The sequence below is a fragment of the Lactuca serriola genome, chromosome 1 (genome assembly GCF_051521515.1).
Source record: "Lactuca serriola cultivar US96UC23 chromosome 1, Lser_US96UC23_V15, whole genome shotgun sequence".
Taxonomy (NCBI): domain Eukaryota; kingdom Viridiplantae; phylum Streptophyta; class Magnoliopsida; order Asterales; family Asteraceae; genus Lactuca; species Lactuca serriola.
The window spans coordinates 150,183,142-150,201,271 of record NC_136408.1 but is presented as its reverse complement, the minus strand read 5'-3'; the positions used below and the strand labels follow the sequence as shown (position 1 = coordinate 150,201,271).

The following is an 18,130-nucleotide window of genomic DNA, read 5'->3' as shown; positions in this document are numbered from 1 at the left end:
TTCCATACCTATTTCAAGCAGCTCATTACACACCTTCATCCGTAAAGATTCCATTGCCTCTTTCCATGCCAAGATAGTTCATCACCGACTACCAACTTCAATGCAAACTACCCAATAACCAAACACTAACCCTATCATCAAACACCTACCTATCAAATTCAAACCTCTATTTGAAACACCCAATGACTTACCTCCACCACGAGATGATGACCAACACATTACTCTTTTACCAAATTCAAACATGTCCTCATCAAACCTTACTAATACCCCTACTACCAGAAAGAGATCAGGACCTAACTCATCATTGACAAGCTCAAAGAAGGCGACATACAACCAAGTCAAAGCCCTTATTCATCACCATTCTTACTAGTTCCAAAAAGATGGAACATAGTAGTTCTGCATCGACTATCGGGGTCTCAATTCCATCAAAATTAGAGATCGCTTTCAAATGCGAATATCAGATGAATTTTTTGGACGAACTGCATGGCGCCACCATATTCTCCAAGGTTGACTCAAGAGTCGGCTATCATCAAATTTAGGTTTGTACAAACGTCATTCACTACTTTTTAAACAATTGATGGCCACTAAGAATTTCGGGTCATGGCTTTCCGCCTCGTCAATACACCATCCACATTTCAAGTAGTCATGAATGACCTCTTTTGATCGATCTTACTTAAGTTCGTCTTGGTTTTTTTCAACTATATCCTTGTCTACAACCCCTCAATCGACGCCTACTAAGAACACCTTAAATTTTTTTCAAACACCAATGACGAATCAGTACCATGTCAAAGCTTCTGAGTGCATGTTCGCAATATAGAGGATACCCTTCTTGGGTCATATTAGTTCAGTCCAAGCCTGGCGCACTCTAACATCCTTTACTACTTTACACGCCTTCTTGGGCTTCATAAACTATTACTTTCAATTTGTCTAATCATATGCCCACATTCCCTCTCCTTTAACGAACCTCTTAATAAAGTAATACTTCATATGGACAGAAAAAGATACAATCACCTTCACCTCCCCTAAACAAACCATGACACCCTAGCTCACCCAAACCTCATTGAAACCTTTGACATAGCTATCGATGCATCGGGTGTCGCCATTGGCGATGTGCTCTCCAAACATGACAAATCCATCCACTTCTTTAGTAAAAAACTTTGTGATCGAATGCAAAGTAAACCCGCTTACATTTTTGAATTATATGCAATCAAAAAAGCCATAAAAGCGATGCCAATATCTTCTGGGCCATAAATTTTTAATGTATACGAATCAACACAATTTAAAACATCTCATCACACATACAATTCAGAAGCCAAACCAACACAAATGGTTAACTAATCTATTAGGGTACTATTTCAAATAAGATTATAAACCCGACTAGGAAAACGAGGTCGTAGATGCCTTGACTCGTATTGACACTGCAACACTAGCAAAACACTGCACATCCACCATACTAGCATCTATCTTCCTACAAGACATATACTGCCTTTATGGCCAACCAAAATCGATCATAACATACAAAGACCCATTGTTTTTAGTCAATTTTTAGCATAACTATTCAAGCAACCAAGTAAGAAACTCAAACACTCAAGTGCATACCACCTGCAGACCGACGGTCAAACGGATGTAGTTAAACGATGTCTCGAATACTACCTTCTCGCATTTGCACACGATAAACTACACTCATGTCAACACTAAATGTACCTTGCAGGGTTTTGGTTCAATACCAATTTTCACACGGCCATCAAAATGACTCCTTTCAAAGGCATGTACAGAACAGACGCCACAACAATCCACGATTACACTCTGGGCACGAAACACACAACTTACGTTGATTCATCATTGTAAGATCATCAAAATGTCATCGATCTTTTAAAAGAATCTCTATAACAAGAACAAGACATTTGAATGAAAATCTATAACAAGAACAAGACATAACTATCTAATAGGCTTATAAACAATGGTTGGACAAGCAATATAAAGTTAGCGATTGGTCTATCTACCTCTACGTAACTACATACAACATTTCATTGTTGCATAGACAACAAAAAACTTTCCAAATGCTTTTTCAACCTATTCAAAATTTTGGAATAGATTAATCCCATCGCCTACCATCTATAACTTCTAGCCTTTTCTTGTATTCACCCTATCTTCCACATTTTGTTATTAAAAGAAAGTCATGATATAACTGTATCCAACGAATTCCCAACCGAATGGCTAACACACATGCCTATCCAAAAACCGATCCCAAAAAGCATTCTCTAACGTTGCCAAGCAGATGATATTGTTGGATTAGGTGTCTAAGCTCATAAATATAATTGGGATGTATTTGATCTAATAGTAGGATGGTCCTTTTGAGTTGCCTTCACCATATCAACTTGATAGGATGACTTATGGAGAAAGAGGTTGATAGATGATTTATTAATATTTTATAAGAATAATATATTAATTGAGAAACCATATTATTTAATTAGTATTTATCAAAAATTAATTTGGAATTAATTTAATGATCAAAAGAGATTGATTAAAAGTAAGGGGACTGATATTGCAAATCATTGATAATTGCAAGTTGGGCTGATGGACTCCTAAAGGAAGGAGTGGACGAAATCAATGGGAAGCCCACAAAGATTTTTTCCAATGGTTTTCCTAAAAGGATTCCATGGACTGCTTAAGGCTTAAGTAGAGAATTAGGGTTTCTACCTAAAACCCTAGAAGCTCAACTATATAAGGAACCCCATGGCTAACAGTTTTTGGCTCTATGCATTCATAGAGAACCCTAGTCGAAATCAAGTAGCCTCCATCACCTCTATCTTGTTCATCCTTTGGTAAGTGGTGTTTAGGAATCCAATAGAGGTGTAACGCTTGAGGCACTAAGCTCTTGATGGTCAAGATCAAGCTATCAACAAGATAGGTATTCTTCTAACTCTAATATGATTAGATATCGATTTTTGTATGCTAGATTAGGGTTCTTGCTTTGGAAAATTAGTTTGCATGTATAACTTGAGAAAAACCTAGATCCAAAGCAATTAGGGTTTCATGTGTATATAGGAATGTTATAATGCTCAAAACCCATCAGTGGTATAAGAGCTTAGGGTGTTTTCTGTTATATATATATATATATATATATATATATATATATATATATATATATATATATATATATATATATATATATATATATATATATATGATGCAATTTTAATGCTTTCAAAACGAGAACAAATTCGTTTTTGGCCACAGTTTGCTGAACTCAACGAGTTCTGTGATGAACTCGACAAGTCCATGCCCTAACTCGACGAATTGGTTCATCTGTTGGCGGATTTTTTGGATTTCAGGCCTAAATTAGATAAGGATCATTACCTTAAATTGTTTTAACAATTTAAAATTGAATTTTATGATATGGTAATGAATATCCTCATCTAATTAAAAGATAATGGTAAAATTTTAAGATAATGTTCAAAATTATATGATTAGTTCAAAATTATATGATGTGTGTATATGAGTCATGAAAATGTGTTTGAGTCAAAGAGTGACTCGAATATGGATAGTCACTATAGTTAAGTAGTTGTAGAATTCACAAATCAATGTGAAATCTAAGTACATTATCCATTTTTTCTAATTTTTTCCAAGTTTCTAGTAGGTTATAACTTAGCTTCTAGTTACTACGTCTAGTATGTGTCGTGCCTATACGTGCAATTAAGTTTATTCAAACCTAGAATTGTCTCGAATTTTCACAGTTGCCACACCCAATCAAAATAGTAGAAGAAAGGGGACCACATGAATGTTGGAAAAGTTTAAAATGAGCCAAAAATCAAGTTTTATGCTGATATGTTATAAGAGCGGGCGACACACATCGTGTGCCCGACATGTTTGTTCAAAAATTGACACTTTTCATCCCAAAAAACTTTTGATACCCTAGATATTAAAAAAATTTATGAGCTTGTTCTATTCAGAAGACTACGGGTAAAGAAGAGAGATTGCCCTAGAATCATAAGCAAATTTCCATTCTTGAGATAAGTTGCTATGGAAGCAACAACATAATACCATAATAAGGAAGCTACATGAGAGTTGCTAGGAAATCAACAATAGCATGTGTTATCAGGGAGAAAACGAAAATGAAAGAAAAGGTACATAGGATGAAAGTAAATTCTTTAGGTTAACAAGCGATAGGAAGACAAGTTGATAGGAACGAAACTCTAGTAGCCTTCAAATAAGAAAATAGTGGTATCACAATAAATCAAGAATAGAATAAAAAACTCCTTATGAAGAACGAGTAACCTTCTTGTTGTCATTTCAGGATAACAACCCGTCAATGCTAACCTTGATTGACCCAACCACCATTCAGACCATGGTTTAATGTCAAGTCTCTGATACGTTAGGGAATCTCATAGCTAGTAAAGATGAGGGAATCAATAAGGAAGCTACTCAAATGACAAAAACCTATCAATATTTTATTAATAATAAGTTGTTATCTTTTTATGGAGACAGAGGAGTAGATAGTATCCAATGGATAAAAGAGATAGAGAGCAAGCGTACTGGTGAACATAGAGTTAGGTTTGCAAGTTGAACATGTATGGGAAGAGTTCCCATCTGATGGAGTATCCAAGTCAAGGCTTTAAGCATATACGAAGCCTATGTAACCCCCTGGGAAGAGTTAAAGAAGAAGATGATAAAGGAATTCCGTTATGCAAAAGACGTGACATAACCAGAGTAGGAGTTCAGTCATCTTAGCACTAAGGAATTAGGCCTGGCCTTCTATACGATCGCTTTGAGTACCTAGTCACAATATGCCCTGAGTTGGTCAACTCAGGGATCAAGAAGATCAATGCATATCGCTAAGGGTTAGCTCCCTATATCAGGATCGAGGTGCAAGCATATTAGCCCAATACATATGAGAAAGCTAAATATTTGGCCTTCAGTCTGAAGGAACCGGTGACCCAAAACTCAAGAATGAGTAAGAAGAAGTCCAAAGAACTTAAGAACAAGTGGGAAGGAATCACCTAGGGTAAATCTAGTCAACCCTTATGGAAGTAAAGACAGGAAAGGAAGCTTCATGAGTGATCACCAACTCCACTAAGGAGATACTTGGGAATAATCTCCTTGTGTAGTAATTGTAGACTTCACCATTTGGAAAAATTTGAGGAGTTTAGGTGTAACAACTGCGGAAGACTAGGGAACATCTCAAACGTTTGCAAGAATCAACTAGGACATTAATAGTTAATACTGGATGTTAGAGTAAGAGATTTAAGAAAAAGTCTCATAGAAATAATCATGTAGTGTTTGATAAGGGAATTGGAAACCTTTGGAGTTGTATTCATGATCATTATATATAAAGATCTATTTTGAGTACAAGTAGTAATAGACAAAGAAACATAGAAATCCTTCTAGAGATCCACACTAATAGTAAGATAAAAAGTTTAGGTTTCCTATTGGTGTAAAATAAGGATAAATCAAATAGAATTTTAAAATAAAAATGTTAGATTCTAATTATAAATTTGAATAATTAGAAGTAGGAACTAAAAAGGAATTTTAGTTGTCTCAAAAAAAGCAAAAATGGATGATCCGTGATTAAGAAACCAGTCTCCCCTAATAAGGTTACCCTAAGGTCCAAATTTCAGGATATAAACCCTAAAATAGAGGGAAAATGTGACACATGGTAAATTCCCGTCATCGACGATCATTAGAGATTAGCATTCACAAATGATGATAATAAAGCTTTTCATATTTCAAGAAAAATATGATCAAATATGTAATAGGGTCAAAAATGAGTGACCAAAAACTTTCACCACTTTTAATAATGGTGAGTGTATTTGGAAAGCACACGACAAAGTGGCTCCAAGTATATAAACTTTTTAAAAATCTAACTCTGATTGGAGTAGTTATGATTTTATAAACAAATAAAAATCAATCGAGTTAATAATACTATTAGCACCAAAATGGCACAAGGAAATCAGTTGAGTTTTGGCTAACGTCATTAAAAGGAAAATTGTAGTACTCTGAGAGATAAGAACTTTGAAAAGAAGGTCAACAATGGAGGTTGTATGAGAAATATATGATTTTAAGATAAATATAAAATATGGGTTAAAACCTAAAAGTTACAATTTGACAATGCAACCTTAAGGAAAGTTGTAGTACTAGTGGAGAGATACATAAATATATAAATAGGGTAACATACAAGATTCATATAAGAAAGATATGAATTTTTATAAAAGATTTAAACGTGCACGCTACATACATGCCATGCTTAAAAAGCATGTCTGACACCTAGATTCTTCGAGATTAGAGGGACGTGGACCATTATAAGTGTGGCATGTGGCAAACTCTGGATGGAGCCACGAGTTGAGTGCACATCGTGCATGAAGTATATATGTATATATATATATATATATATATATATATATATATATATATAAATATCCATCGTTATATAAATCATGAAACCTTAGGATAATGTAGGTATAGATACTATAACTAGTTGTAAGCTATGGTATTATGCCTAAGAGTTATGATGACCGATAGTCTAAGAAGTGATATTATCTAGATGTTATAATGGCTAATTTCCTAGGATAACATAGTACATAGAAGTAATGTTGGTCAAATGAAGGGATATGCATTGTACCTAATCGTTACTCAGCCTAAATATCCAGTTTTCAAAATAACCATAACTAGGGTATATATGTATGGCAAATAGTATATATATATATATATATATATATATATATATATATATATATACACACACACAGTAGATAATTTTGATATCTAAAAGGTATAATTATCAAATATAAAAGTAAAAGGTTTATATTGTGATAGTTATAGGAAATCATTAAGAAGGAAAGATAAAAGATAATGTACCTCAAGTTAATGCGTTAGTGAGCTGTTATTATTCATTCTGAGCCTGATTAAATTTGGCTACCATGGACCCATAATCATTAATCTTGCAAGACCTAGAAAGATATGTATAGACCTACACGGGTTTAACACCCCACTTACGATTGCTAGCTACAATCCCGACATGATAACTTTCTTATTACTTACTATTTGACGTTTGATGAAGTGTAGCACAGGAAAATCACTACTCAAACAACGTTGATTATGCGGGCTCATGGTAATAAATTACATCCTCCTTAGAGATCCAACTAAATGGAGGGTCGCCTTAGAATATTAGATAAAATACGTTTGGATTAATAAAATATCCTAAAAGATAATATGATAGGATCGGTAAATATCCTACAAAGATAGTGAATTAGTATTGGTAAAATATTCTAATAGAGAATAAGATAGTATTGGTAAATATACTACGAAGATAGTAAATTAGGATTGGTTAAATATTCTAAAAGATAATAAGAAAGAATCGATAAATATCTTATAAAGATAGTAAATCAGGATTGGTAAATATCCTAAAATATAATAAGATAGGATCCATAAGCATCCTACAAAGATAGTAAGTTAGGACTGGTAAAGCATCCTATATAGATAATAAGACATGATTAGTAGAATGTCCTAAAAAGAAAATAAGATAAGAGATAATAAAGCATAAATTTAAGAAAAATGAATATAATCATTGTAAAAAATTGAAGAAACTTTTCAAAGAATGTTTATCATTTTTCTCAAAACTTGTGAACTCACCAACAACAAGTTGACATTTCCAAGAATCGCATGTGTTCCTAGGATGGAGTAAGGACCAAGGCAAGGAAGGACTATCAACTCGAAGGTAGATAGGTTTTTTGTTAATAGATAGTTATGGTTTGCGCTTTGTGATTTGGGTAATCTATGTAAATACTATCACCACTCAGCATTTTCGCTAACAGTTAGGGAAGGTGTGATAGTCAAGGGCTCAAGATTAAGAAATTTGTGTGTTATTGACTTGGATAATGTAAATACCCGATGAGGACGCCTTGATCTTTCCATCTTTCAAGTCATGCAAGTATTTGGGATAGCTTCTTCTCCAATGACACTTATCTCCATAATTAAATCAGGTGGCCTCTTTTGGATCACTGATTGTAGGGACATCAAAGCTTGGCTTCTTCTTGGACCCACTGCTAACCTCTATAACATGGACCTTTTCTTTCCTATTAGATTAGGAGGGAACCTTCCACCTTTTCCCTTTTCTATATCCAATGGCTAGGACATGAGTACTTGTTGTAGAAGGAGCATTATTTTTCTTCATCCCTAACTCGACAGTGTCCAACAAGTTATGGAGTCAGGTCAATGTCGTTTCAATGTTGTTCAAATGAAAAGTTACAACAAACTGATCATAACTAGGAGGCAAGGAGTTGAGGACCAGGTCAATGTCTAACTCCTCTTCAAACGGCTGATTGAGCCTTTATAGTTTCCTAACATACCTTTGCATCTTTTGTACGTGAGCAAAAACTGATTCTCCTTCCTTAAACTTGCATGTCATAAGAGACTTGACAACTTTGTAGCGCTCTTGTCTCACATTCTTTTGGACAATATTTTGTAAGGCCAAGACTCATCTCACATGGACAGTAGCCCTCATAAAACGTGGCCAGCTCAGGTGTTATAGTGGCCATCATGATGTAAGCAAACTTAGTGGTGTCATCTGAATGTTTGTTATAGGAAGCAACTTCTTTAATAGTACTAGCCATGCAATGATCGATTTCAACAAGAGGCTTCTCGGGGACATATTCTTTGCCAATGTATTGAAGATTCATCTTCAAGTTTCTCATCCAGTCCATCTATTTAGGACCAATGAGCTTTCCTTTTGACAAAATTGAGAGTAGGGAGAAGTCTGAGTTGGGGGAGACAGATTGAGTAGTAGAGAGATCACTGGCTCCATACATCTACATAAAGAGACATAGTTTTATTTGATGATATAAATCCATAATATTTTAACCCAAAATAAATATTCTAGGCTAAGATCTAAAAATAAAATTCACAAACAAAGAAGAGGGATGTCGTAATCTAATTGCGAATTTATTAAGGCAAGTAATACATATTTACCAATTTCAATTTAACATGAAATTCCTTGATCATTTGAGATTCATTGAATCTTATCAATGACATTTTTAATCCCTATTTAGGCTCTTCAATTTGTAAATGAGATACCGAGGATCACAAATAAGATGTAAATAACCATGCAACCTGCTTGACAACCTTGAGGTCATTCAACATCTCAAATTGACGCGTTGGTAAACCACACACGCTCCGTCAATAATGATAATTTTTTTATCTATCCATAACTCAACTTTATAGTCCCTAATTAGTGTGTTGGTTAACCAAGCACACTCCACTAACTACATATAAAGAGTGATGTGTGTTTTAATGGATTAGCCTATGGTTCACATTTTGTCATAAAGTAACTAGATTTGGGATATCTAAAAGGTTTTGTTACTTTATACTATCTTAATTTTCAAGGTTATGTCATATCAAACCCGTTTAACTAACGACCATCCACCATACAAGGAGACGGTGCGTGAGAGTGGACCCCTCTTAGAGTATAGGTTCGTGAATGAGGCCTACTTTTGATTTAACTTGCTTGTTTTATACATATAATATATTTAACATTTAATAATATATATAGTATAAGGTGTATTTTATTTTTTTTCAAAATACAAGCTTTAAACATTAATTATCTAAATTATCATATAACTAATTAAACAATTTCAACCTAAAATGAATTTTATAATTATCTTTTAATTACTTTACAATTTAATTAATTATTAAATTCACAAGGGATAATTCAATTTAATTTATCTAATTAAAAATTATAAAATAATGATATCTCCTAATATTTAGGGTTTCAATAATTATCACACAAGGCATTCAAAATTTAGAATCAAGCAGAATCAGTACCAGATAATTATAAAAAATAATACCATAAATTAGATTAAGCAGATAATTACCGAAAAATAGGAAAACCTCTTCCATTTCGTTGTAGAAGCACTACCACGTTGTGTAAACAATTTTTGAAAAAACAGGTTTTTCTAGTTCATCTCATGTGCAGAAGCACTGCCAGGTTGTGTAAACAATTTTTGAAAAAAATAGGTTTTTCCAGTTCATCTCATGTGCAATCAATGTTTGACAAGCCTAAGCTCTGATAGTACTAATAGGTTTTATAGAAAACAAAACTTATATAATGTGGAAACCAATTAACAATTATTTGGTGCTTGCATCCTAGAAAAAAGATCTATGTCATACACCTTAAAGGCAATATACAATGAACAACTAAACCTAGCATAACCCCAATGAATTTCGAAAATATCAAGTTTAGGGTTACATACCGTTTGATTTGTTGTTGCAAACAAATCACACTAATCCTTGTAGTTGTAGAACTTGGAAAGCCTAACACCAATGAAATGATGTCTCTATTGGTTTGTACTCAAACCCTAGCAACAAGAACACAAGAAGAGAGAGGAGAGGTGAATAGAAATTTGACTCTTCTGATTGTATATGAGTGCACTAAAATTGAGAACCTAATGAGTCCTATTTATAGTTGATAAGATAATCCTAGAAACCCTAATGTGGAATAAAATAATAATATACTTAATCCAGGTAGTTACCTAGTTTCATTATATCTGGGAGGCTTCTAGAATGCCCCATAAGGGCAATCCAAAACCGTGCACAAGGGAAGGTTCTTGAACCCTTCACTTGTTTAACTTTTGAACATTGTTAGCTATAAGTCCTTGCACTTTAATTATATCTAATTAATCCCAAAATTAATTCCAATAAATTTTTGATTAATTCTAAATTAATCATCACAATTTCCAGTTAATATATTAATCATATAATATATTAAAAAATCATTTATTTTATTTTTCAGTTAATTTATTATTTCCATAATAAACTAACATGTTACTCTCTCTCTCTCTCTCTCTCCAAATGCAATCATTTTCAGTTGCTAGTTCTAAGGGCAACTAAAAAATGATTTTGCTTCTAATTCAAATATATATCAATCAATTTATTGACTCAGACACCTTAATCCAACAACTACAACACATACAAAAACTCAAAACACTTTTCTTTTTCTATTTTACATTATTTGTTTAATATTTACTAATTAAAAAATAATTTAAAATAATTTATAAAAAAGTGGGTCCAACCACTCCGTAGTCCATACATCCTCCTCCCATACTATTTACTATCCACAGTCCACATTCATCAACCTCCATTCAACCACCACAGTTCATCTCCATTCACCTTTGGTTGGACCTTCGTTCAACCCTCCACTGTTCACCTCTATCAACCACTATCGGTTACCATACCAAATCAAAAGAAATTGAATAAAAAAATACAAACTCATAATCAAAATCAAAACTTCTAATCAAACCAAACCAACCTCTACCGTCAAACCACCACTTCTGCCATCAAACAACACCAACCTATCTTCTATCAATAGTCACTACCACCACTGTTTACAAAATCAAAACCACATCATAATCAAAATAAAAGGTTGTGTAGAAGATCAAAACCTATAATCAATACTAAACCGAATAATAATAATAATAATAACAATAATAATAATAATAATAATAAATTAAAAAGAAACTAAAAACGGTTGAAGAAATGGAAACTATTCCTTAAAATGGTTCCAAAAATCGAAATAGTTCTTGAATATTGTTTTAAAGTCAGAATTGTCCCATAAATCAAAACATGTTCCAAATTTTTTTCTTAATTGCATTTTATGATCATTTTTTTCTCCGGTTCACGTTTCAAAAATGTTAAATGATTTTTGGGATGAACACACTAACGATTTTTATCGGCGGCCTGGTCGACGTCGACCTGAATATTGTTATCCATAGAATAGAACAAGAGGGTAAAGGTGGGTGAGGTGGAACCAATGCTATAATATTGAAAAAATATTAATATAATTAATAAATTATATAATAGGCGCAATACAATCTTTTTACGTTAATTAGAGACGAAAACCACAACAAAAATAAATCACAAGGATTGTCCAAATGCAAGAAAAGTTAGGAATAAAGGCCCAAATTTATCCGAACCATAAGGACATTTCATTCTCTTGTTCTAATTATTATGCATTAATTAAAGTGTGACATGGGTATAAACTTTTTCGTGTTATAAAGGTGGAAATTGAGGGTATTACACAATAACGAATAATAAAGGTAGTAACAAAAGTTATTTTTATGGCACCAAGTAGGCATTCAACGACCAGTACTATTATTTTACCAATATTTTGGTGGTTGGTTGGGTGTGAAATGTCTTATTATTTCGTTTCATTAACTAGTTTAATTAAAATATTAACAACGAGGTTGTCAGATTAATATTAAAATTATGAACAATTTTTTTAAGACGTAATCACGTGCTTGGCGTTGACGAAGCTAAAGCATTTGAATCATTTAAAGTCAAAAAAATATACAGAGAGCATTTGATGCATCCGAACCATTTGGGACTTGGGAGTATCATCACATGGCTTTGGTAAACCCATTTTCTAGCCTAACCTCCAGGCTCCAGTGATAAGCAATGGGTAGATCATATTAGCAAAACCTTGAAAAACCAGCTTGCCATTAACGTCGATACACCTCCACTGTCCATATTTCAAATTCCTCAAATCCTAAAAGACGAAAACCTGGAAGCGTATGCCCCACAACGGATAGGGCTTGGTCCTAATCACCATTTCAAGCCAGAGCTCTATCAGAACATGGAGCAAAACAAACTCACTTCCGTGAAAAGGGTACTTAAGTCTAATAAAGTTGAAGTCTCTGTGGACCAAGTCGTAGATAATGTCAAAGAGATCATCCCCATAATTTGTGCTTGCTATGATTTGTACCTTGATGCTGATGATGACACCTTGGCATGGTTATTCACCATTGACAGTCTCTTCTTTATTGATCTACTTGGTGCTTATGTTGATGAACAGGTTGCAATAGATGCAAAAGATATTATAATGTTAGAGAACCAGATTCCTATAATTGTATTGAAGGAAATCCAAAAGGTCCTATCAGGTAGCTATGATGAAGCCCAAGAAGATTTCTGGGAATCTAAGTTCGGGTTTTTCTGTAAGTGCCACTCACCATTTATCCTCTCTAAAGAGAAAATCGATTTTAGTAGAGTAAACCATTTACTTGATTATATGTACCAATCCATCGTGAAAAATGAAGGTTGAGGGTTTGTAAGGATGCCACGTTTTGAAGCTCGTGTTGCAATAACCGAGGCTTTGAAGTCTAACGTTTTTAATACCTTTCTTAACTTTTTGTCCAACCCTAAATGACGCGAATACCCTTCTTATCTTCTTCATCAAATATGCATACAGGGACTTTATAAAGGGGAAGAAAAGAATGAGATGCGTTTAGGCGTTTGTTCTAGAAGCAATGATGTGATTAAGCCTCGGTTGTATGTCAACTGCAATGGTATTGCTAAAGAAGCTCTTGATGCTGTAATGGATGAAAATGACATGAAATTTGATATTCTTCCAAAACAGTATGCTGCTGAATGGAAAAGGTCACCTTCTTTAGTCTTTCATTCTACCTTTAAAATTGATATACAACATTTAAACTTTATTAATTAATTTTAATTTTTTTTTTTGATTTTACAGATGGCTTGAGAACATTCGTGATTGGTGTGTATCAAGGCAGCTTTGGTGGGGCCACCGAGTTCCTGCATGGTATGTGACATTGGAGGATGATAAACTGAAAGAGCTTGGAGCATACATGGATCATTGGGTGGTTGCTAGGGATGAGAAATAGGCTGAAGGTGAGGCTAAAAAGGTCTTTTCAGGGATAAAGTTTGAATTGGCTCAAGATCCTGATGTTTTAGACACCTGGTTTTCTTCATGGCTTTTCCCTTTATCTGTATTGGGGTGGCCTGATGATACTCAAGATTTGAAGACTTTTTATCTAACTGCTATTCTTGAAACTGGGCATGACATTTTGTTCTTTTGGGTTGCTCGTATGGTGATGTTTGGGATGAAATTAGGAGGCGATGTACCTTTCCAAAAGGTTAGTTAAGTTTTTTAAATTATTTAAAATACTATAATGCAATTTTAGAAACAAATGAAAGCAGGATGCTATAGTACATAAACTAAATGAAAGTACGTTGTTTTTGACTTATTTCCCTTTTTTAGCCCTATATCATCACGAGCCCCTGAAACACCGGTTCAGCTACATCTGATGTGAGAGGTTATAGCAGAGATATGGCCTCACTTAGACCAGTGCCAGCATAGGAAATGCCAACAGCCATGGCTAATCTAGATTTAATTTCTTTAATCCAGGTGGTGGGGACACCAAATTACATGTGCCCTGAACTGCTTGCAGATATTCCTTATGGCTTCAAATCAGATATATGGTCCCTAGGTATTTATTTTTTATTACAATTTCAACATCACTTATGACACAAGGGTGAAATGGTCATTTACTCATATAACCCAACTTGGGTTCAGTATGAATAATGATTTCATGAAGTTACCCTTCTTAAACTTGAGCCCAAACTTTAAGCCACATGTTTGTTGCTTTTCATTTCCCACTTATTTTTTGTGTTCAATAATATATATTTTAGGTTGTTGTATGTATGAGATGGCTGCTCATCGCCCAGCATTTTAAGCTTTTGTAAGTCCTCTTGATTCTTGAACAAGTTTTTCTTAATAAATAGTAAATACTCCTTCTCTTAATCACTATTTAACCCATGATTAGGGTTATTTCCAGTGTTTACCTTTATTGTTAGAACAGCTATTTGTATTGTCTTTACTAGTTTTCAGCTTCATCATAAATTGAGGTTTGATCATCAGAATAATTATTTGATGATTGAATGAATCCTGTATTGGTCCTTTGCCTCCTTGTTATTCTCCATCTCTGTAAGTCAATTAGTTATATAAAGTATAAATAAACTTACTCTCATTTATATAATCTTCAAAAACACAAATATTTAAACAACAATTTCATGATTTAAACAATAAACCTTTCGGAAGTTGTAAAATAAAATCAATTTTTTTTCTCTTCAGAAAAACCCTTATCGAAGGAATGCTGCGTAAAAACCCAAAACATCGACCCACTGTAAGCATTTTCCTAATTGCACAAATTTCAAGGAATATCAATATACATTATTTTTTAAACTTATCTTCTTCTTAAATTAATTAGGAAACTGAAATCTTGAAACATCCATATCTACAACCATATGTTGACCAATACCAGCCTTAAACATAATTTTGAAGAAATCTGATTTAGAGAAAAAGGGAATCCAACCTGTTCAGGTTCACTGACATCCGATACAGCAAAGTGCAACAACTGTCTAATAACGGAGATTTGCACTACTCATAAGGGAGGTCTGTCATCTCATCTGTGGTCAAAATTTATATTAATTATTTTTCTTTTCTTATTTTTTATTTATTAAATGTTTTTTAATAATAAGCCTATAAGGGAAGGGGATTTCATAATTCAACCAAAGGTGGACTTTGACATCAGTATCAGTATAGTTTCTGGCCTTCTTAATATTGGGTACTTAACATAATTTTATATTTTTATATTTATATGAAGCAATTATTATCTTTTATATAAATATTTTATCTATTAAAATGGTTTTCAGGTATCAAGCTGTAGCTTACATTGAAGCATCTACGTATATCTACCAATATGGAAAGGTAAAATATTTTTATGTGTAAAATTACAGAATTGGTCATCTGAATTTTTTTATTACCTTGCACATACAGTCCTCATGGTTTCTGTTGTTAAATCTAACACTTAGCTTTTTTTAATATGACCATTTTGCCCTTGTAGCTTTTAATGGAGGTTGATCATTTGCAAGATGTCCTGGGGCCATATATACAGAACAGGATAACACTTGCTAAGGTTGCTATAAAACCTCCAAGAAAACGACTTTGTCCAGAACCCATGTTGATGTTAGCTTCAATGTTCAGCCCCTTTTAATGGATTTATGTTAAAGTGCTAAAGTTGAAGTTTAAAGTGTCAAGGGTTGGAATGCTAGTAAAGAAAGTTGAAGGATTGACTAGTAAACATAAAATTTTAAGCAACCAATTTAGTAAAGAAAGTTGAAGGGTTGACTAGTAAACATAAAAGTAGAATGACAATCACAAGTGATTTTGTGTTGTGTTTACAGGGTTGATGAAAGCGAATAGATTTGGAGTTAAAAGTGGAAAAGAAAGCTCAAGCTGAAAGAGATAAGATGCTGAAAATGCAAGTGTTGTATTCTTCATTTCAATTGTTGGTATGAAACATAGAGTAGATTAGATAAATGCAAATTTATATATTGTAAGAAATAGAATTGTATGACATTAAATTTGATGCAATGGATTGTATTTTTTTGTATATGGTGTTTTATTTCTATTATGACACATTAAATGCAAATTTAATTTAAAATTTAATAAATATTTAAATATATATTTTTTAAATATTTAAATTTACGATACGCAAAAATGTGTGTTATCTTCATTTATGACATGGCCTTTCTTGATAGGGGCTTTCTTGATACGCATTGCGTGTCATTAACACACGCGTCGTAACGTTACGACACGCGAATGCGTGTCATCTTCGTTTATGACAGGACCTTCCTTTATGCGCATTGTGTGTCGTAAACGCGCGTTGTAAATGAGCGTTGTAAATGCGCGTCATCTATAGACGACGCGCAAAAGCGTGTCGTCTCTCTTTATGACAGGGCCTTCCTTGACGCGCATTTGCATGTCGTCTGAGCCTTTTACGACGTGCAATGAGCGTCGTAAAAGGATGTTTTTCTAGTAGTGATTTTGACTCTCCAATGTTTAGTATATATATCCTAGGTATAAAATTTTACTTACCAAATAAGTAATTTACCTATAATTCTCATATACTATAAATATAAGTGTTTGTAATTCCATACAAAAGAAAGTTGCTACGTATAAATCTTATTTCAATTCTATACGAGTAAAAGCTACTACGTATAAATCTATTTCAATTCTATACGAGTATGTGTGTTAGGTATAATTATCTACTTAATATACAAGTAGTACCTAGGGTACAAGTATGGGAAACTTATAATTAACAATAATACTTGTATACGACAAAGTATACTGTTTCTAATAAGTTGCTACCATGAGTCTATAACCGCTGCTTGACAACAAAACCTCTGACAAAACCCACTCATGATTTCCGTGAGGACAACCCACTCATGATTTCCATGAGGACAACCCACTCATGATTTCCATGAGGACATCATACTCATGATTTCCATGAGGACATCACACTCATGATTTCTATGAGGACAACCCACTCATGATTTCCATGAGGACAACACCGTACGCTTCATCAACGCCTAAACAATAACAAGTAAAAGGATAGTTCATCACTTGCTTATGGTTGACTGTAGCTAACAATCACAAGTGGGGTGGTCAACCCGTATACTAATTTTACACAACTTCCTCGCTCACACGGGATTAACGGTTACAGTTCAGAGGATTTCCACTAAGATCCTCAATCTTAGTTGATGAATGAGGTAGCTCATGTAGATTTTAACGGCGTTCTATATTCATAACAACAAAAGCATTTTCATGTCTAAAACCCTAAGTTACTAGACTATGTTTTTAAATAGTACTCCTAACTTCATAACATTTAAGTAGTATAAAAACTACAACTTGATGTAAAACCAGGTTTTATCTTGACATAAAACCAATAACAACAACATATAACATACCAAGTTTTATCTTGTCATAAAACTAACAATAACACCATACTTTATAAATTAACATATAGAACTTTCGAATATAACTTCAGAACTATATCGCACACAACATATATATAGAATCCTAAGTATAATTCAAGATCTACATTAGTAAACTGCTATAACAATAACATGCTAACAAATTTACGATAGTTGTATACTTTCAGATACAAAATAACTATATCCCGGTTATTATAACTATCTATGTTGATACTAATATACTATGATATAGATATAATAATAACATATATATATATATATATATATATATATATATATATATATATATATATAATATTTAGCATGCGTTTCCCCCAAAAAAAACATTAGAAAGTGGGGCCGTGAAACTGACCTTAGTAGCGTGGCTTTATGTAATCTAAGCAGAAACAGTTAGCAGTATGAGGTCGTCGGGGCTTGGGAAGCGAAATGGATTCAGAAAACGTGAGAGAGAGAAAAGAAATGGTGTAAGGAAGTGTCAAGGTCAGACCTACTATTTATAGGAAGGATT

General features: G+C 33.4%; 1 protein-coding gene across 4 annotated transcripts; it reads left to right on the top strand.

The window, feature by feature from the left end:
• Positions 1 to 12,366: 12,366 nt before the first annotated feature.
• Positions 12,367 to 16,238, top strand: LOC145099857 (valine--tRNA ligase, mitochondrial 1-like). Of its 4 annotated transcripts, XM_079037364.1 has the most exons (11): positions 12,367 to 12,980; positions 13,235 to 13,422; positions 13,517 to 13,919; positions 14,192 to 14,273; positions 14,476 to 14,525; positions 14,918 to 14,969; positions 15,054 to 15,238; positions 15,325 to 15,410; positions 15,499 to 15,553; positions 15,690 to 15,761; positions 16,030 to 16,238. In XM_079037364.1, the coding sequence occupies exons 1-3, from the start codon at positions 12,933 to 12,935 to the stop codon at positions 13,665 to 13,667; spliced, it is 387 nt and encodes a 128-aa protein (XP_078893490.1). In that variant the 5' UTR covers positions 12,367 to 12,932; the 3' UTR covers positions 13,668 to 13,919; positions 14,192 to 14,273; positions 14,476 to 14,525; positions 14,918 to 14,969; positions 15,054 to 15,238; positions 15,325 to 15,410; positions 15,499 to 15,553; positions 15,690 to 15,761; positions 16,030 to 16,238. The 4 variants fall into 4 exon arrangements, with proteins under 4 accessions (XP_078893490.1, XP_078893496.1, XP_078893486.1 ...); XM_079037370.1 differs by lacking the exon at positions 15,690 to 15,761; XM_079037360.1 differs by having other exon boundaries at positions 15,690 to 16,238.
• The last annotated feature ends 1,892 nt before the right edge of the window (positions 16,239 to 18,130 follow it).

Coding starts and splice junctions, on each gene's coding strand:
- LOC145099857 (XM_079037370.1), top strand. CDS start 12,933: ATGATGAAGCCCAAGAAGATTTCTGGGAATCTAAGTTCGGGTTTTTCT. Junction 12,981..13,234: donor ATCTAAGTTCGGGTTTTTCT/GTAAGTGCCACT, acceptor ATATGCATACAG/GGACTTTATAAAGGGGAAGA. Junction 13,423..13,516: donor TATGCTGCTGAATGGAAAAG/GTCACCTTCTTT, acceptor TTGATTTTACAG/ATGGCTTGAGAACATTCGTG.